This window comes from Cheilinus undulatus, linkage group 24 (assembly GCF_018320785.1).
Source record: "Cheilinus undulatus linkage group 24, ASM1832078v1, whole genome shotgun sequence".
Lineage (NCBI taxonomy): Eukaryota > Metazoa > Chordata > Actinopteri > Labriformes > Labridae > Cheilinus > Cheilinus undulatus.
In genome coordinates, this window is record NC_054888.1 from 4,060,436 (window position 1) to 4,082,554 (window position 22,119).

The 22,119-nt window shown below is 40.8% G+C and overlaps 1 protein-coding gene across 2 annotated transcripts in view; it reads right to left on the reverse strand.

The window, feature by feature from the left end:
- The window catches only part of pard3ba (par-3 family cell polarity regulator beta a), a 364,154-nt gene that overhangs the window by 262,647 nt on the left and 79,388 nt on the right, over positions 1–22,119 (reverse strand). For both annotated transcript variants that reach the window (XM_041781937.1, XM_041781936.1), the window contains 2 exons: positions 18,909–19,015; positions 5,968–6,068 (listed from right to left, as the gene is read on the reverse strand). In XM_041781937.1, the coding sequence (XP_041637871.1) occupies positions 5,968–6,068; positions 18,909–19,015 (208 nt within the window). The remainder of the gene's footprint in view (positions 1–5,967; positions 6,069–18,908; positions 19,016–22,119) is intronic.

The window sequence follows — 22,119 nt, forward strand, 5'->3', positions numbered from 1 at the left end:
AAATGTAGACTGTGAAATCCTCAGGAGGATGGAAACTGAGAGGCAGCATTCTTGTCAAGGTAGGAACTTGTGACAGCAACAGGGCCTCTATGAGGAGACAGAAACCTGTCCATCTCCCTATGAGATCATGTACATAACATCCACATGTTGCGGTACATTCTTTGTTGTTGCTGAGCTGAATTCCAGTGCACTACATGGAAAAAGCAACCTCATCCTTTTCAAAAGGATTCCTCTCATTCTTTCAGCATTCTTAGACCTTGTTTTAAACATTCTCAGCAGAACTAGAACCACTTTTCTCCCACAGAGTCTGAGCTGCTTGAGACGGAGTAAAGACGAATGAACCTGAAAGACTAAACTCAGGTGGAGGCAGAGAAACATGCAGGTGTTGTTTTTCTGCACAGTTCCCCCGCACGGCTTTTAATGCAAAAAGAAAGAAACTCTGAGGATAAAAGGCTGCAGAAGTTCAAGGTTTATGAGCCTGGTACCGGAGCCCAAGGACTCGCTGGGATCATTATAACACACTCCTCTGTCACTGTCACCGCTGCTCTCGTTAACCTCGGCCTGGGTCACACATACCAGCTACTGTACACCCACACGCACACATCATTTGCATTCTTATTGCTACATCTATTGCATGCTCACAAACACCATCAGTCACATTCCCCTAAATTGAATTCACAGATACACACATGCATCCCATTTACATCTATTAGAAAACACAGTTACAGCTAAATTACACATGTGCACAGCCCATGAATGCACACACTCTCAGTTTGGTAAACAATGTGGATGCAGACGCTCATGTACGGCTCCAAAGCTGATCCTGAATGATGGATTTACAGAGTATGTGTGGCACAAACACATATCCCATTTACATTTGTATATAAAACAAACGACGGCACAAACAAGCTCATCAGAGGCAGCAGTAGCTTGTTAGCGCTGCACGCTAATATGCAGAATAGCTCCACTCACCCGTTTTTAGCATCCCACTGACACAAACACAAACAGAGCTGTTCCACTGGGGGTGAGAGAGAAAGGGAGAGAGAGCGAGGTGAGGGACAGTGGGATGCATGATAAGAGCAATGAGGAGTGAGACAGATGGAGCTCCCACTCTTGGTTGACTTCCTCTACATCAACGGAGGCCGAGCGCCGAACAAACTCGCAGCCTCAGAAAGAGCCCTTGCTTCGCTCACCATAGCTTCTTCCTCTGCCAACCATCTGTTAGCACGGCAAACTATCCGTGGGAGCCGTGCCTCCATTGTATCACAGCGCTGTCAAGACGCCGCTGCACGGCGAAACACTGAAAAATCACCATCTGTCATTCCAGCCACTCAAGGCTCTCCCAAAGCATCCGGAGTTATTTTTAAAGGAGAGGTTTGCTAACCAGAGAATCACTCAGCTGCAGATCACGGCCCTGAAATGATCTTTTACTTTAGTTATAAGCCAAGGAAAGAGCTTTGATCCAGGTTTTACTGTGCTGTATTTACACAAAGCAGTCCGGTTTGGTTCAGTATAGTTTGGTATGGTAAACCCAGATCTTTCTGACGTCAGGCAGGCAGCAGGGTCACAGTCTTCAGATTAGAGCTGCAGTCAACCAAAGAAAAACTCTGCTGACTGAAAATACTCCCATCCACTAGAGATGTTCTTAGACATATAGATTCCCATCTGATTGAATGCAAATATCAGAGCATTTGGTTGACTAATCCAAGGTTGAAAAAAAAAAAAAAAAAAAAAAAAAAAAAAATTACCTTCCATAAACCAACTTCACACTGCAGCAGTAAAGAAATGTCACACCTTAACAGACTGAAGTTGGTTTGCAGAATGCGGCTAATATTAGCAGGGTTAGGACTACCAGCCTTCAGTCCTTCATGCAGATTAAAGTCCACATCCCTGAGATGAATGTAAGATCTGCCGTAACTCCTGAGCACTTAAACCCTCTGGGGTCCAGGTTATAATTGGCTGTTTTTGACTACTTTTGATTTTATGTTTATATTTCACCTTAAAAACTGTTTACCCTGCCTTGTCTGGTATCATATTCTTCAGCTACAACCTCACGTGCGTGATTTCAGTTCTTCAGACTTTCAGAAGTCTTGTGTGATCTCGTCTAAGCAGAGGAGAAGAGGGAAGAGTCAACTACCTGCCGCCAACTAGTGGTCAGGGGGTGAAATTACACCACAAACTACCGCACCAGCAAAGTAAGTTATTACTTTAAAAAATATTAATATTGCATTTTAAAATATCGATACAGCTTTGCGCCACGAAATATTGCGATACATCAGAGTATCGACACTTTCTAACACCTCTATTTTGTCCCCACAGATTTAATAGATTTTTCTATTACTTTTACCATTATTTTATGATTATGATTATTTAATATTACTTTATAATGATTTATTCTTATTTCATGGCTTGCCTTTTATACTGTGAAGCACATTGGTCAACCCTGATTGTTTCAAATTGCCAATATAAATAAAGTTGAATGGAACAGATTTGACTTGAATCAGACATTCAGCTCAGGGATGTGGATGTGGATACTTGGGTTATGTGAGTGGACCCAGAGATGCACACAAGTCATTTTTTGCAAGTCCAAGTCAAGTCTCAAGTCTTTGATAATGTCCAGTCTGCTTAGACCACTGCATTTTTCTGAGGATTTTAAATCCTGTACTGTATTATCACCATCATTAGGGTGGGGTTTTGTCTGTGGCCGGCTCGCTGAGGTGTGCACATGTGTAAACTTATATATTAACCAGGCTTGACATTAACTTTTTTTCACACCAGCCAATGTGACTTTTGGCTAATAGCCACTGTGTTTCACTAGCCACAGTTCTGTTGTTGGGAATGTATGTGTAATATTTATCATATGTACCTCTGCTATAACATCCCTCATCAACATGATCAGTATCAGCTCTCCTCTTATTAAGCTCCTCTCTGTGTACATATGAAACACTACAGACACATGAGTCAGACTTCACTGATAGAGACAGACACTGAGACACTGGAGATTAGATGTTCTTGTCATTTGTCCGATATATTTCTTCAATGGTAGTAATTCTAATCTAACACAAAACACTTACTGTTAATGAACTGTTTATTCTGAAAAATAAACAAATAAATAAATAAAAACTCAATCAGCATTTCCAATTGTCACTCAGACAGATCTTCAACAGAGTATGCTGAGTATTTCTCCATTCTCCTTAAGAAACTGTCATTATTTATGGTGTAAATGTCTTTATATGGGTAAAATCAAGCTAAATTTTACTTTATTCAGCTGAACTCTCCTGGACTCCTTAGTTACTGATTTATCTGTAACAGCCTGGTACCTATCTGTCTCTGTTTCTCGCTGACTCCATCAGCCATATTTAAAGTTCTAATGTTCCTATTGTCTTTTATGTCTGTTTATTATCAATAAGCGGCAATGCAGGAGCGCACACAAACAGCGCTGACGCTGATCCTCAGTGGTCAGAGGAGCTTTAATGCAGGACAAAAGAGTTTAGGTATTCTGAAAGTTTTGCCTCAACACACTGAAGTCTAAAGTCTGCAGTCTGCCAACATGTTAGCGTGCGTTTCAGAGTAGGTGTGTGTGTGTGAGCGTCCTGGTTGTGTGTCATTGTTATGCAGCATGAACGAAGATAAGGGAGAGAGGAGAGCGGCTGTTGGTGCTGCATAAAAGACGCACGAAGCGTCAAACGGAAGAGGAGGAAAGGGGCAAAAAATAACAGGGGGACAAGAGATCATGATGGCAAAATTAGAAACCGGAGCACGAGTCCCAAATCACGAGTCTGAGTTGAGTCTCGAGTCTTTTGCGCACAAGTCCAATTCAAGTCCCTGATGTGTGCGACTTCAGTGTGACTCAAGTCCAAGTCGCGGACTCGAGTCCCCATCTCTGAGTGGACCTAGCACGGCATCTGGACAATGTATCCCCATTTTCTACATCAAGCTAGTGCTAGACTGCGCTGTTCCTATGAGATGCTAAGCAGTTAGCAGTTCTTTATATCAAATTAAAAAGAATTGTGACAGCAAGTCAGTGGTCATAAAGAATCAATCAATTAAAAAAATCAATTAATCTTTGTACGTATAGCACCAATTCATAAGTGAAGCTGAGCTCAGCAGTAGCTATGTTTAGCACCATTACAGTGGCAAGGAAAACCGTCTACAGAGGCTACTAGTGTTGGGTGGCTGCAGTACAGTTCAGATGGAGTGTTTGACCAGGATTTTACCAGAAAAAAAAAAAAAAAAAAACTTCTAATAATTACTTTAACCAACCTGTACACCACATTTCGAATTATTATGCAAATGATGTTTTTCCTCTGATTTTCCTAAATAGTCGATGCAAATGACAGTCAGTATAATTTTCAAGTCATCAACCATCAGAGCATAATTCAAATGTTATTAAACAAAACATCCCAATGATAACTTTTTTTTTCAAACACTCAAAATGCACTGTTCCACTTTATTAAGCACAAAAGAGTTTCAAAACATTTTTTAGGTTGTAAAGAACTGAAAATGGTCATGTGTTGAATTTGCTGCATTAGGAGGTCATATTTACTGAAATCAAAGCTATTTCAATCAAAAACATCTTAACAGGCCAAGTTCCATGTTACAGTGGAGCCCTTCTTTGATATCACCTTCACTATTCTTGCATCCATTGAACTTCTGAGTTTTTGGAGTTTCTGCTTGAATTTCTTTGCAGGATGTCAGAATATCCTCCCAGAGCTGCTGTTTTGATGCTAACTGTCTCCCACCCTCATAGATCTTTAGCTTGAGGATGCTCCAAAGGTTCTCAATAGGGTTGAGGTCAGGGGAGGATGGGGGCCACACCATGAGTTTCTCTCCTTTTATGCCCATAGCAGCCAATGACACAGAGGAATTCTCTGCAGCATGAGATGGTGCATTGTCATGCATGAAGATCATTTTGCTACAGAAGACACGGTTCTCTTTTTGCACCATGGAAGAAAGTGGTCAGAAACTCTGTATACTTTGATGAGGTAGTTTTCACACCTTCAGGGACCCTAAAGGGGCCTACCATCTCTTCCCATGATTCCGACATAAAACATGACTCCGCCCCCTCCTTGCTGACATCACAGCCTTGTTGGGACATGGTGGCCATCCACCGGCCATCCACTACTCCTCCACCTGGACCATCCAGGGTTGCACGGCACTCATCAGTAAACAAAACTGTTTGAAAATGAGTCTTCATCTATTTCTGGGAACACTGCAACCATTTCTGCTTGTGAGCATTGGTTAGGGGTGGCTGAATAGTAGGTTTATACATGACTGCATAAACTGTGGCCCACTTAATAATGTGGAACATCCTTCTTAAGTAGTAACTCACCTGGCAAACTAATGATCACAGGTGTCTGAGACTGACTTCAGTGATCCAAAGAGCCCTGAGACACAACACCACCCATGAGTGTCATTGAAAAACAAAATTGAATGTTTATGACACTAAAATCCCATTTGCATAATAATTTGGAATGCGGTGTAATTCAGGCATAACAGGAAATTTTAAGACATTTGGAATGAAATTTGCTATTAAGAGCCACTGGTTTAAATAATGCATGGATTACAAGAACTACATAAAAGTAACTAGAATGCATGCTTTAAGTTTAGAGTTTCACACTTGCTCAAGTTCATCAAATTCAACTGAATTCACATTGCCAGGATTGAATTTGCATTTTCTTTGCATGTGATAAGGTTTGACTAATTTAGATCTGTTTTTGCAGTAAAGGTAGAATATGTTCTTCTGGCTTATATTTCAGTTCAAGCACAGCCACATAAACAACAGCAGCCACCGACACAGACAGCACACTCACAACGTCACACAAACAGGAGACTGTTTAATCCCGCAGAAGTGTCAGGCTGTCAAACAAAGACTGTTTACGAGCGTTAATCCTCGTCTCCATCACTGCAGCGTACTTAGCTACAGTATGATCTGCCTGCCACACAAACACCTGCGCTCACTCTCACCTGAAGTTCACTTGGCTCATCTTGGCAGGGGCGTCGTAATGAGCAGGAGGGTCTTCTGTGCGCAGTCGCTCCAACGTTCCTTTCAAAACATGGTTGATTTCCTGGAGAAAACATAAACAAACGAGTGAGTGATGTTGCTCGGGTTAGATTTTCTAAACTGAACGCACATAAAGACAAGTCAAGGAGGCCAATTGCCAATTAGTAAAACAATCTAACGTCACAATCAATCACCTTTGGACGGCGAAGGAAGAACGGCGGCCGGACGCTGCTGTCCCTCCTTCAGTCTGTGTACATTTCTATCCGTCTACCTCTCCCTCCCCCCTCCCTGCCACCATGTCAGACAAGGCTCTATTTTTAAGTCGACAAAATCAACAACCCCAGGGGGAAAACAAATAAAAATGAAGACAAGAGGGGGAGAGAGCGACAGAGAGAGGGAAATGGAGGAGCGTCAAACTGCTGCGAACACACTCAAGGAGCGGGAGAGCCAAATTACCCCCAAATCACTAACGACAAGAAGGGTGCAATTAGGTCCTTCTGCCTTGTCACTTTCATTGTGTCACCAGTACTAATGGCTAAAAAGCTCCCGCCCACCACCAGTCCTGCTCCTTAGCTAACCCCCCACAACTCCCCGATGGACTCTCTGTCACACACGCTGAGTAAATACACAACACCCACACATCAAATCCCTGCAAATATTACCTACACTGAAGCGACTGCAGAGCTGTAAAAATACAAAAATGACGGGTGTTTATGAACAAATGTGTATGCTGCCAACACAAATAGTGACCCACTTATCTGGGCAGTGTGAGATTACCCCACAATAGAGCGTGGATGTGCATGTGCGGGGGCAGAAAAGAGGAGCTGGAGGCTCTATTGTTGCTGTGCATCTTCCCCGCAACGCCATTAGCCAAGGCTTCTCCTCCTACACGTCATCACCAGCGACACACAGAGCAGGTGAACGCTCAGCAACACAGCTGCACTTGTTGTACATCAGGAATGTAACACAAAACATGACACAAAAACACACCTCTGTCTGTTTGACATTTACACACAAAAATCACACAAACCTTTGTCTTTAATGCTTCAAAAGTTAAGGGATCACGACATAATGCCCAGTGAGAACACTCCCCGTACATGCAGACATAAAAACAGCAGCTCCGTGAATCAGGCACCCTGCTGCTGCTCAGCCAATCAGCTCGCACCGCCTCGCTGCTCGTATCTCCACACACAAAGGAGAGGCATTAGAGCCATAAGCATCCCTCCCACTCTGTCACAGCCATATACCATGCTATAATGCTGTAATATGCTCTAGATCTCATTATAGAGATGGCATTTATGGATACTCGGGTGACACAGCTCACTTAAATGTTCACTTTCTTTACTGCTGCTGCTACTGACTGTCATTATATATCTACCTGTGTGACCACAGTGCTACATCTCTTATCCTGGTTCTGCTGAAGCCCAAAGAGCACAGGATGGATAGTTATGATTCTAACAGTGATTAAAAGTTAAATAAAGTCTGATTAATAGAATGGCTGCTTGAACTGTTGGTTGGAAATGCCAGGGGACACCTGTCTACTGCACCTCTCTAACCTGACACACAAGACAGACCGTTTCACAGCTCTTTCACAATACTTTGCTAACATTAGCAACATTAGCTATCATGGCTTGATCCCGTGTTGTTGTTAGCATCTTTGCTAACATTAGCAACATTAGCTATCATGGCTTGATCTCGTGTTGTTGTTAGCATCTTTGCTAACATAAGCAAAGATGTGCTTTACCTGAAGGTGGAAATTAAGACTCATGCTTCAGTGTAAAGACAGTTCATCACTGCAGCATGTACACAGTTTTATCTTTACTAACATTCTCCAGCTTTTTAAAAAGAAGACTGCCATTAAGCAGACCTGGGTCTGTTTCCTCACTCATCACTGCTGGCTGTGTCTGACCCTCTCACCTCTTCACCCCAAGCATTTAAACATTCGTGCTGGAGGACTACGGGAGCAAGCTGTGGTCAAACTTAGTCATATGATTCAGGGCTGAAGTTAGGAGTTAGCACTGTTGCCTCACAGCAAGTACGTTCCTGGTTCGCTTCCTGGTCAGGGCCTTTCTGTGCGGAGTTTGCATGTTTTCCCCGTGCACATGTGGGTTCTCTCCAGGTGCTCCAGCCTCCTCCCACCACCAAAGACATGCTCATTAGGTTAACTGGTGACTCTCAATTGCCCGTAGGTGTGAGAGTGAACGTGCCTGATTGTCTGTCTCTATTTGTCTGCCCTGCGATTGACTGGTGACCAGTCCAGGGTGTACCTAGCCTCTCGCCAAATAACAGCTGGGATAGGCTCCAGCGCTCCAGAACCCCCCCAGAATTGGACTGAATTATCTTGTGCTGTTTATTCCCACCCCCCTTGTGTGCCAGGGCACATGACTAAAGTAAAACAGGATAAACTAAACATGCTTTAACCTCCTATGAGCCTTCTGACAACATAATTGCAATTTTCTACCGGTAGATTTTTGAGAAAATTTTCTATACTGTCCATTGAAGTTTAAGTTTTTCATTTGAAATACTGGGAGAACTTGCTATCAAATTTTCAGGAATTTTCATAGTGAATTTTTTGAATATATCTTGGAATATTTCCCGATTTTTTACGGAAAATTTTGTTTATTTTTGTATGTTTTTGAGAGCTTCTTTGGAAGTGTTTTTGCATTGAAACTTATGAATATTTGCATGAAGAATTAGGATTTTTGGGGGGGTAAACAGAGAATTGTTTCAGGATTGTTATTTTGTGTAAATTCAGGAAATTTATTTGTAATTTTTGGGAAATTTTATGTGACTTATCTTAGGAAACTTTGCATCAAAACTTTTCTGGAAACTTAGGACATTTATTTTTTAATTGAGGGAATCTGATTTGGATTTGGGAAACAAGGTGTCCTTTAACATTTCTAGAATTTAATGGAATTTTCAGGGAATTAGTAGGCATATTTGGAGGAATGTTCCATCATTTTTCATGGAATTTTGGGAAATACATTTGTACTTTTGGGAGAATTTTCTTTTAGAATTTTCTAGGAATGTAAATAGAATTTGGAGAGGAGGGGGGGTTTCATTAAAATTTATGCTTTATGATAAAATTTCAGTGAAACATTTGAGGATTATTTAAAGAAATTCAGGGGTGTTTTTTATGCGACACTTTAATAATAAAAAACTAAAATAATACTAATGGATTTTCAGAACTTTTCAGATATTTTAGGAAGTTTCTTTGGAATTTTTTGTTGATTTTGGACTTCATTTGTGGTCTAAATTAATTCCTGTTCAAAGTCAAGGCTGAGCTTTCAAACATAAGAGGTTCAAATTATCCTGATTGAGTGGGAGAAAATAAAAATGCATTCCACACAAAAGCTCAGGCCTGAGGAGGTTAAAGGAACATCAATGCTGAACCTGGTACATGTTATTTTATGCCAAAGATGACGTGGTCATTTTGGTTGTTCATATAATTTCAAGTAAGTTCAAGTAAGTTCAAGTAATTACATCATTATGAAAGGTAAACCAGCTTTGTTAGATAACGTGATAAATGAGTAAACTTTTCTTGTTAACACAGAGTACAACAAAATATGTGGATTAAAGTCCACTTAGGGCTTTCATACATCATTTGTCTATAGTTCCACATTCTCAGCCCACTGAAAGAAGCCCCCTTTAGGGCTCTCACCCACCAGTTAGGAACCACTGATTCAGACCAATGGTGGTATGTCATCATTAAGTTAAACCTGCATAGAGGAGTCAGACTAAAGAATAATTCTGACTTGAATAGAGTGAAAAAGCTCCAACTTGAAAGCTGTGAGAGACTCAGAAGCCCTTATTCTAAAGAAACTCCAGCCTGCAGTTATTTTGTTCAAAATGATCTGTTTTCTTCACTCAGTGACAGGCTTTGTGGTCCCAGGACAAACGCACAAAATAATTTGTGAAACCTGTCGAGAAGCTCGTCTAAGCACAACTAACAGACTGCTATTGTGCCGCTCGCCGCCGTGCTCAGGTTTTTCTGGATGTTTGGGTGCTGTTTGCACTCTGAGGTGTGGCTGAGTGACAGCGCTGTGAGCACCTATGAGATATGAGGTGTGTGGTTCTTGTCAGATGGATGAGTAATGAGGTGTGTTCTTCTTCTGTGTGTTTCCTCTGCAGCTGGAGTCATCTGCTGAGTGTCATGTGGTTGAAAAATATTATGTGTGTGTTGTATGTTTGCACTCCGCAGGATCACAACTTCTGTGTGTGCGCCGCTGCTCCTTGACCCTCGTCATATCCATCACGTCAACAGACTGCCGTGTTCACACTCGTCTTCTCTGGGAAAACACAAACTTACACGCACTAACGCAGGACGGTCCTCGAGGGACGGACTCCAAGAAACACACCGCATCCAGCTGTTAGCGTGAGAAATGGACAGAGGAAGAATTTATAGAAAAACAGCAGAGTTCTTCAGCTCACACAGTCAGCAGGTGAAGAGGAACCTCTTTGTTGTCTCTATTGTGACAGCATAAGGATGCACTGATGGCAATTATTATCAGAACAAGGACAATTTGGGTACTGATACAGAGTAGGAATAAGAATTCTCAATAATACCATTAAAGTTCCTAAAATTATTTTCAAAGTTTGTTTTATTTTCATGGGACGTTGCTTACCCTCCTCTTGATAATTTAGCAGTGCATGTTTAAAAATCTTCTCCACTTTTTGACCCTGAGTTAAGTTGAAACACCACCAAACTGTCGACATAGCTCCAACTTTGTCTTAGTGGCCATATCAAGAGATGCTAACATCACACTGTAAAAAACTGGTTCTCAACCTGAGGTCTGTACTTTATACTGGTATATAGCGAAACACCCTTACCACATTTTTCCAGATCAAGTACGAGTACTTAGACTGAGCACTCACTGATACCAAGTCCAAATATGAGAACTTAAAAATACCATAAATGCTTGAAATACAACAAATGAACTGGACATGCTGACATTGTCAGAGTTAGAAATAATGATTCTAATGAAAAATGTTCTTTAAACTTTGCTTTCATAGAAAAAAAAAAAAAACAAACACTTTTTGCAGCAGTTAAAGCCGTGCAGACCTGAGGCATGCTAGCTGTCAGTTTTTCAAGCTAATCTGATGAGATTTCCCCCCATGCTTTCTGGAGAATCTCCTACAAGATGGATTGGCTTGATGGATTCTTCCTTCGTACCGCGTTCAGATCTGAAGACTGTGCTGGCCACTCCATTACAGTCAGAATTCTGTCTGCTTATTCTTTAAATATTTCGTAGACACCTTGGAGGTGTGTTTTGGATCAGTGTCCTGCTGTAGGATGAAACTGGCCCCAAGCAAGTGCTGTCCACAGGTTATGGCATGGCATTACAAAATATTGTAATAACTTTCTTTCCCCAAGGTCCCTTCCACTCTTTACAAACCTCCTATTCTACCATCTCCAAAGCTCCCAGACCGTCACGCTGCCTCCACTTCTCTGACTGATGGTTTTAAGCTCTGTTCTTGCATCTTTTCATGTGTTCTGTGTCTCACAAATGTTCTTCTGTTTGATCCAAAGTCCTCAGATTTGGACTCATCCGTGCACACCTTCTTCCTGTCTTCCAGTGTCCACTCTTTTTTCCCTTATTAGTAAAATGGTTTGTAGCAGTGCAACAGGGTTAACTTGGATTAGCAGCCATGCGAGGAGATTGATGCAGAGGACTGACAGTTGCTGGGAACTGTTTGTGAACTGCATGAAAATGTTTTTCTTTGGAAAACATGGAAATTTTCCAGTGATCCCAAGCTTTTGAGCGGTAGTGTATGTGTTCGAGCACGAGTGCTTAGGCTGCAGCAAACTTCTTAAATGAAGAAAACTGGTTTTAAAGCAGAGTTACACATCACATTTTTTAAATGTCTAGAGTGTGTTGTTGTACAACAAACACAAAAGAGATTAAAAAGAGTAAAATAAGGCAATCATGTCTTAAAAGGAACCCAACATGATCAGACAAGTTCATCCTATTGGATAAATATTTCTATCTCTTAAAACTGAACAAAAGAACTCACTAGATATCTGCATTTTAAGTAAATGTGAACACGCCGAGATGCAGAGAATTTGAAGAATTGAGGTCTTGCCTATTATTTCCACAGCGACATTTATCAGCCATTATAGACAGGATAATGATAGAGAGCCATAACTTCCCTGTTGTAACAAATCTGTACGTCCACAACGGTAGAATATGTTTGCAGCCTGTTTGTTGACACAGATGAAGGACAGGACGTTAAATGCACCTGTTCTCTAAACCTCTGCTATTTGTGAAGCTTTCTGTTTCCATATTTATGCTACAAGGAAAGATAAACACAGTATGAGTACACTTCCAGTTTGTGCTTTTCAGAATAAAAGCCTGCTTTAGTGTTTCTTTGGGGAAACTCCTTCTGTTTGTAAAGAATGCTTTTATTTTGAAGAGCTCCCGGCACGGTTCCACTATAGAATGAATCAAGTCATCACTCCTTGTGAAGTTTTTGTTCTGCTCTGTTGAAGAAAGTTAGTAAAAGCATGCTGTTGACTGATAGGATGACTTTTGTGCTCATTTTGTCAGGTTACACTTACTGTATGGGGTACACTGATTGACTGCTAAACCAGCTGTAATAACAGAGTGCTGAAGTAACTGTATCGCTAACGGCTAATCTGGCTTGCAGAACAATGTGATCGGACACCCCTACTTTTCTTTGACAGAGAGCATCATAAACAAGTATCATGTTTCAGCTGATTTTGTAGCTGCTAATTCAGCTAAAAACAGGAGCAACCCCTTGTTTTTGTACCTGTTAGCCATCCAGACTCAGCACCAGGTTTAAAACACCAGAATCCTCCTTTACAGTGTCAGCGTTTTACATCACAGCTGAGAGAACAGCAGACAGACTGTAACATATTAAAGTCTGACTTTCTGCTGTGTTAACATGCATTGCATCAGTGCACCTCGAGGTGTTGAAAACCAGCCAAAAAAACGTGGGAGGCAGAGCTGAGGGAGCAGGACAGAGAGAGAGGACGAGGAGACGCAGAAGAATCCACCGGCTACTGCTTATAAATGTCTCGTTTATTAGCAACGTACATGGCAGAAAGTCTGGACCAATTAAAAGGCTGACTGCATGTTTAGCACTGCTGGCTAGTTTCATTAGCACGCCTGATCAAGACGAACAGAGAGCGATATGTGTTTAGACTTAATGTGAGTCAAAGAGAAGCAGGCTGACCTCTGCCTTCACTATAACAGGCAGCTAAATCAATTAAAAGGGCAGGGCGCATATTTATCACTGTACCAGCCTTAATTAGACTTTATCTGGCTTTCAGTACCTCCTTCAAGACAAAAGCAGCACACAAGAGTGTGTGAGTGTGTGTGTGGAGATAAGGGGGTAGCAGAGGAGCGGTACAGTGGATGGATGAAGTGATTGTGTATTGATCTTTAGAAGTCCATCAAGTTCCAGACTCAATATGGCCAAGAGCTGTGACGAACCTCTAGCTTTACACACTCCAAACACATAAAGCACACACACACACACACACACACACACACACACACACACACACACACCACAATAGTCATTGTTTGCCTCTGTTTGGGTGTCTAATTTATGATTTTAACAGTCTTGAACATATCTTTCACTTCATAGATTGTTCAAAACCATCAGTTTCTGAATGCCAAGATTTCAGAATACTCAGACGTACTTCATTCACAGAGCTTCAGCTAAAACCCTCATATTTCCTCAGTGCTAACTTTCAAATGAAGCCCAACTTTTCCATATTATCCATAAAATAAGGATGAGAAGGATATGAGAGTGAGTTGTTTTAGATGAGGGAGCTGTAATCCCTCAGCTGAAGGATTACATGCAGAGGAACTCTATAATCACAGAAATCTGATTCATCACTTTATATTTGCATGTTGATACCTTTTGTTGTGTTTACATGCATAATAGATATCCTCATTGTAAATGTAGATTAGTGATATTAGGGAGACTGAAACACTATGGTGATTTACATTTGAATACATGCATCAGAAACTCTTAGTAAGAGACGGTTACAGAGGCTGATCTTTATCCTTAAATCAAACTCTTTCCTTACACTGAGCACACAGTATTCAACATTTTGCACATAGTCTATATCAGTGTTACTCAACCAGCTCAACCAAAGAGTCAAAATGTTGAAATACCTTTGCAAGAGCCACAATCTAAGTGAAAAGTGGCCATAAACATAAGATAAAGCTGGCAAAATAGGTGAAAAAGATGCAGAAAAAGTGGCCAAAAACGGGTGAACGGGTAAAATAGGCAGAAAATGGCAGAGAGGGGTGAAAAATGATTAAAATTGCCAAAAAAGCAGCAAAAAGGTAGAGAAAAATGAGTGAAAACCAACTAAAACTGGCAAAAAGCAGCAAAAAGGCAGGAGAAAATGAGTGACAAGTGACTAAATTGGCAAAAAGCAGCAAAAAGGTAGAGAAAAATGAGTGAAAACCAACTTAAACTGGCAAAAAGCAGCAAAAAGGCAGGAGAAAATGAGTGACAAGTGACTAAATTGCCAAAAAAGCAGCAAAAAGGTAGAGAAAAATGAGTGAAAACCAACTAAAACTGGCAAAAAGCAGCAAAAAGGCAGGAGAAAATGAGTGACAAGTGACTAAATTGGCAAAAAGCAGCAAAAAGATGGGGGAAATGAGCGTGCAGGTGGTAGAGTGGTTTAAGGCCCGTACCATGTACCATGTACATGGGCGGCGCGGGGTTCGAATTCAGCCTGTGGCCCTTAACCACGTGTCTCTCCCAACTCTCTTCCCTGTTTCCGAGTCAATCCACTGTCCTTCATCTATCCGAAAGGCATGAAAAGGCCTAAAAATAAATCTTAAAAAAAAAAAAAAAAAAAAAGGTGGGAGAAAATGAGTGAAAAATAACTAAAATTGGTTTAAAGCAGCAAAAATGTGGGATAAAATGATAAAAAAATAACTAAAATTGGCAAAAAGGAGAAAAAAGGTGGGAGGAAATGAGTGAAAAATAACTAAAATTGGTTTAAAGCAGCAAAAAGGTGGGGTAAAATTATTAAAAAAATAACTAAAATTGGCAAAAAGGAGCAAAAAGATGGGGGAAAATGGTAAAAAGTGACATTTACTGGCAAGAGACACCTTAAATGGGCAAAATGTGGCAAAAAAAGGAAAAGATGGGCTTTCCCTTTTTTATGGTTTTCGGGGGGAATAATATTTCAAATTTAGACATAAAAGAGCCACATGTGGCTCTAGAGCCACGTGCTGAGTATCAGTGGTCTATATCGACTGTGTGCATATGAAACTGTAGTTTTCCCACTGTATCATCTGTCTATTTAACGCTGTTTTCAATTACACGCCCTTTTATACCTAAAAAGATGAAAGATCAATAAGGCATTCCTTAATCGCAGAAATTTTAAAAAGGGGGCCCTGATGGACAGTGACCTCAAAAATCGTGACCTTTGGGCCAGGTTTAGCCCACCAGCACCAATGATCTGGCCAAAACTCCTGCTTCAGTTCTTTCTTCCGTGATCAGTGACATCTAAAAACTGTAGCTGTGCTGTGGAGGAAAACTCAGATGTTTGGGTCAGATCATACCCCTTATATTGACGCTACAGACTCAGAGCTGCTGCTCCTCTACCGCATGCAACTCCAGACTCTCTTTCCTAATAACCTGTCATTGCCCCCTTAAAATGGGGCCAAAAGCCAGACCCCCAAAATCTTTATATATTATGTTGTTATATTTGCTCTGATGTATTTTAATACTGCACATTTTCACTGTGTGATGCCCTTTTAGTAAAGCTCCTTAGGCTCATCAGCAATCCAATGCATAAAAGTAAACATTTAATCTTTCATTCTGTTTTAAATTGTGTTGCACAGACATTTTGTCAACAATGGCACTGTTTCTTTCCACTGATAGTGCTCACAACCTCAGTGGTCCTCAACGCGGAGGTCGGGACCCTCTTGGGGGTTGTGAGACACTAAGAGGGGGTCGCCAGATGCTTTAAAAACAAATCAGGTTTTTTTTCAGTGACTTCAGATTTTATGATTTACCCATTTTAATCAAAATATATAAAATTAGTTGAATGAAAAAAAACGTTGGTCATTTGGTAAATTTATGATGAAATCAAAGTATTTAAAAAAGCTGTAAAAATTAAGTCTGCACACAGAACTGTCTGGGCCCCTGAAAACCCAGAGAACGGGTCCTCCCAGCTCTGATTTATTGATGATATCAATGCATGCATGTCGGACAGTGTTGTAGGACTCGAGTCGGGCTCGAGTCCGAGTCCTGGACTCGAGTCCTGATTTGGCAGACTCATGACTGGACTTGGACTTGAGCACTGATGACTCAGACTTTGACTTGGACTTTGACTCGGACTCAAGCTTTAACTGTGTCAGGACTCGAGGATGAAGAGGTAATCCCGCGGTAATCTTTACAAGAAGTTAAACTAAATGCAGCCAGCCTACCATTGAATCACGGAAAATCTCCATCAGCCGCTCAGGCTGGTCATATTAGCTGCTGTTGCTGCTGTACAGTAATCCTCCTCAGTCTGGGACAGAGTGATGAAAACTTGTAGTGAGTCCCGTTAGTTAAAAATATTAATCCAACGTTGAAATCTGCATTAACGACGACGAGGTAACGCTGATTAGTGAGCTAAACTAGGTGACACATGGTAAAATTATGATGTGTTTAATGACAACTCAGACTTTGGAGTACCGAAGGGAGGGCGACGTTAAGACCTTTTCATGATGTGTTCAAATGTCCCGCAGAGAAAATTGAAATTTTAGTTTTTAGTGAGAAATCTGAATAAATCCAGTCATTTAAAAGGAGGAATATTTAGTATAAGATGGATGTCGAGCATGAGTTCAGTTAAAAACATGTTTCATTTTTTAAACACTAAATACACAAATAATCTGTTAATATCACTAATATTATGTATGAAGAGTGTAACAGCTTCTTTAGCCCTTCAGATTAAAAAGTTGAAGAAATTCATACATTAATGAAACACGTCAGTGCGGCCCACCTGGAAAGCTGGAATGGCTTGAAAATAATTGATCATTTAATTTAATTTAGCTCCAGGTCTTAGGAACTGGGGACTCGTCTAGGATTTGAACACAGGTAATGGGGGCTGGAATCAGACTCGGACTAAGGTAAAGAGGACTCAACTCTGACCTGACTTGGATTTTTCTTTGATGACTGGGACTTGAACACTAGGGACTCGGGACTCGACTCTGACTTTTCTTTGGTGACTCAGACTTGAACACTAGGGACTCTGGACTCGACTTGGACTCAGGTTTGGTGACTCGACTACAACACTGATGTTGGATGCTACTTTTTAAAGACTTTCTTCCCATTTTTGCCACTAAAATTGTGCCACTTACCACAATTTTTGCACAATTTGGACCCATTTCTGCCAATTTACACAAATTTTGACTTATTTTAACACATTTTTGCCACAGTTTTTGGCAATTTTAGATCTTTTCCACCACTTTTTTCTACCCATTTTGCCTATTGTTGCCTGTGCTGACCCACTATTTAGAGTATAAATCCCTTTTCACCCCTTTTTAACACTCATTTTGCCCATTTTAACCTCATTTCATCAACATTTTATCAACATTTCACTGTTATGCCTGTTTTTGCCACTTCAACCCATTTTTGGCTAATTTTTTGCCACTTCTTACCCATTTGTGCTACTTTTAAAACCCCATTTCACCACCTTTTCTACCAATTAACCCATTTCAGTAATTTTAAACCATTTTAATTCTATTTTAAGAAAAGGGATTTACATTTTTTAGAAGGCTATATACTCTACAGCACAGATGAATAAAAAAGACATTTGTTTCATTGATAAGAGTGGTTATTATTCAGGTTAAATATAAACTACAGTTATCACAGCTTAACTTTATGATTGATCATGATTTTGCTGACCTCCATGGCCCCCCAGTTCGTCTGGGCCCCAGAAAGCTCTCCCCTTCCTCCCCCCTCATGGACGGTCTTGTCTGACTATTCTACAATGTTTATGGCTGGGTTCAACCACCTTCAGGTACAGTGAGGGTCCTGGTCTCTGGCACCTTTAGTTTTTGGGGTTGCGTGCTGAAAAGGTTAAGAACCCCTGCTCTACAGCACTTCCTGTTGCTTGAATACAAAAGCTGACTTCTGACTTCCTCCATTGGATCCGTAAGGCATTTATAAATATGTCTCCCTATATCTCCATAGGAAGGATCAGATTTGCCTTTAAAACATTATAAATAAAAGAAACAATAGCACTGTAGTTTATTTAGATCCTCTATAATGAGCCCGTTCTTTGTGGTCTGCTCTCTCTGACAAATATGAAGCCTGACATCTCTGAGACAGTAAATATGGCCTGTGTCATCGTGTTGGCTCGCCGCCTGCTGATGCCTGGGTTCTGCTGAGTCACCGCTGTGTGGAACACGGCGGGGGACAACACCAGGACTCCCTTTCTGTTTCCCTGACATAACATTGTGACCTAACATGCCTCTCTCCTGTCCAGCACACATGTACACAGGCCAAAGGAAGAAGAAGAAAAGGCTGTCCCTCTTGATGGCGGTGTGTTGTGAAGAGGGGGAGAGCACTTGAAAAGCCGAGTCTCTAAAAGTATAGCCTGAGGCCTGCAGCTGGACTACAAGAGGGAATTCACTCCCTGGCTTTCTTTATCTTCATTGAGGGAACAGCACATGTCAGGGATGGAGAGGGACATGTAATATGTTCATCTCTACATTATTCACTTCCTGTCTTCTATCTTTTTTTCATTTCCTTACCTCTGTTGAAACATTTTGACTTTTTACCATACTTGAAGTTAAGATCAGTTGTCCAAATTTACGGAAACTGAGCTTAAATGATGAATGAAAACTATAAAAACAATCTTTTTTGGCTATGTTTTGCCTTCTTCTGCAGTCACTGGTAAAAGAAAAAGCCTTACTGGTTCAGGAGTCCCGTTTCTGAGGTCTTCAGATGAGGGCGAGGCTTTCACTTCAAGGGGCGGAGCCAGGGCAGAGTCACTGCTGCTCCGTACCAGCAGAGGTGTGTCTGGAAGGAGAAAGATGAAGACTCAGAGTTCATGGACATATTTATATACTAAAGTAAGAAAGATATGTTTAAGTGTGTTTCATAGCTTTGGGGATTTGGATGAGTCGGAAAACATGACATTTCTTTGGTCCATAAGCAGCAGGTGAATCCAGCAGGGCTGACCCCGCAGTCAGTTTGTTGATGAGCTGGTCAGCGTGCTATTTTCTTACCGAAGTGTCATTGTTTAGACCAGTGATACTCAACGCATGGCTCTAGAGCTACATGTAGCTCTTTTGTGAGGATTTGTGTCTCTTTTATGTCTAAATTTGAAATATGATTCCCCTGGAAAACCAATAAAAATGGAAACTTTGACCTCAGAATTATCCATTGCATTTTGTTTCCCACACTTGTAAAGCAGGCTTTAATTGTCAAACTTAACTGTCAACTATTTTTTGTCTGTATATTTTCATTGCCCTTTTTTTGCAATTTTTTTGCCCATTTTTTCCCTTTTTGCCACTTCTGCCCACTGAAGATGCCTCTAGCCATTACATGGCACTTTTCCTATTTTCCCCACCTTTTGGCCAATTTTAGTTATTTTTCACTCATTTTCATGATTTTCTATGTGACGGAACTAGGGATGCACCGATCCACCTTTTCTGGTCCCAATACCGATTCCGATACCTGGGCTTGGGTATTGACCAATACCAATACTGATCCGATACCAGTGTTAAAAGAATAACCTGCATGCCCTACTGTAAAATAAGACTAGTAATTGTTTTGGGTAAAAGGCAAAAAATGAGTACATGAAGTTGATATTTATTTAAACTATAAAGTGTTTAAATGTTTACCAGCAGTTTGGTAAAAAGAATGCTTCAGGACATACAGAAATTACTATTCAATTGTAAACTTTTATACCCTGTGGACTGGTAATGCAGCAAAAAACAAAGACAGTGCATCAGAGGTAACATTCCAATACAAACTGCATTACACAAGTGTTTTTAACCACATACTGTAAACAAAGTAACAATTCTGTGAGAAAATAGTGCCAACAACCTTGTAAAAAAGGCTTAGAGCTGGTTGCCTGGATCGCACCGATACCCGATCCAGCTTTGAGGGGCTGGATCAGGCCGATACCTGGTACCAGGATCAGTATCGGTGCATCCCTAGACGGAACATCTTCCTACAGTGATCTAGTTTGCTATCTGTAGTTAATAAGCTGTTTAATGTCAGTAGTTAACTAACAGTACTTGATCAGTGCTATTAATGAAAATCAAGGCACTTTAATGACAGGTACATTTGACCCGTTGGCTGTTTTAGGTATATAGAGATCCACGGCAGTTCTAGTGCTGAATATGCTCAACATTTTAAGCTTTGAAAGCCTCACTTCAAACTTGTTCCAAAGACTGAAGAAACTGTTGCAGAGCAGGAAAACCTTAAAAATGTACTCTTTCCATCAGCAGTTAATCCAAGGTTGCAGTCTCAATAAGGCCGGCCACACACTACAGGATTTTAAACCCGATTTCAGGCAAGATTTGATGCCCCCAACGATTGTGGGGGCGTATGCCAACTAGAGCCTTGTTGCAAATGATTATTTGTTTGAGTAGTCTGCATGTGTGTGGTGTCAACACGATTAATTCACTGCTCCAAATCACGTCGTAGCCTCCCAGACCCTGAATCATAAATATATATTTGATATTTATGATTCTAGGTCGTAATGCGGCTGACGGAGTACCCACAACAACCAATGAGAGCGAGCAGACCGGGTAGCGTCACTAGACAGATCGTACATACTTTTACAGCTCACAATGGTACCTTAATTCCGACCAGGATTTCATCCTGAGTCTTTCCCCTGTTTTATGATTTTTGCGGCACCTGTAACCCATGCCAGGGCAGCCTGTTATGGAGAGACAGCAAGATGGTATCGACAGACATCCGTGCTTGTTTGTTTTTTCTGAGGTCACATGATCACTTCAGGTTGTAGAAAGGTCAGTAGGTGTGTGGTCTCCAGTGATCTGACAGTCTGGCTGAGTCGTCTAGAGTGTGCGTTCAGAGGATTAAAGATGAAAAATCTTTGGAAACTGAAGTCTGTAGTCTCCCACGGTTTTAAAATTGTTTCAGATTAAAAAATCGTCTAGTGCGTGGCCGGCCTAAGCTCAAATAACAGTTGTCATCTGTAGTGCTGTCATTACGCTTTCCCTTTAATTCTACAGGATTCTAGAAAAAATAAAAGAATATTAATCCCTACCGACACCACAGAGAAAAATGTTCAATCCAACCAAATACTGATAATTTCTTCTCTTAATTACTAAATACTGCCAGTAAACTCTTCCATACCATCTAAACTGCACAAACACCACTGGCCAAACTTTATTTGTATATTTAAGTCAGTGTTCAGGGGCTTAGCTGCAATTTTTGATGGATTTCCTGTCTAGATAGATAGATGTAAGGAAACTGATTTTTTTCTCACCTATAGATCAAATAAATGATGGATTCTGTTTTTAAACAAGGTATCAAAGTCCTGTTCTGACATCCTGAGTTTGCTTCTTTCAGAAGACCAGATAACTGCAATCTTTGCTTTATTTTCACCACAATGCTTCAATCAATGATGATATAACACTGGAAGTACATCTCCACCAGCTGTTAAACTTTCAGCACATGGCCAGCATGTAAAATTACAGTCACATCCTGGATTTACTTCAGTAATTAATGGCTGTTCTTGTTATTTTTTGCCAGTGTAACGGGAATAAACGATGTATAACAATGATTTACAGCTGCATGTCAAAAAAGGAAACACAAAACGGAAATCACACAGGAGTTCAAAAATAACATCCAGCACAAACAATCCTTTAACAGAACAATTAAAGTGTTTAGCTCAAGGCTTTCTGAAGGACAGTCATTATTTTAACTCTTAAGAGTCAGACACCCACACCCATTCATTTTCCTACAGCCAGCTGTTGCCTCCATGCCCACATAAACACACACACTCCCAGCAGAAGGAGTGAGAGGGAGCGGTACCACAGGGAGGTCTGACTCCACAATAAAACTATTCTGAAGAATCTAATTTGGATCTTTGTGCTGCCTTGTTTTTCATATCCACCCTAAGGGAGCGGGCTGGATGTAAAAGC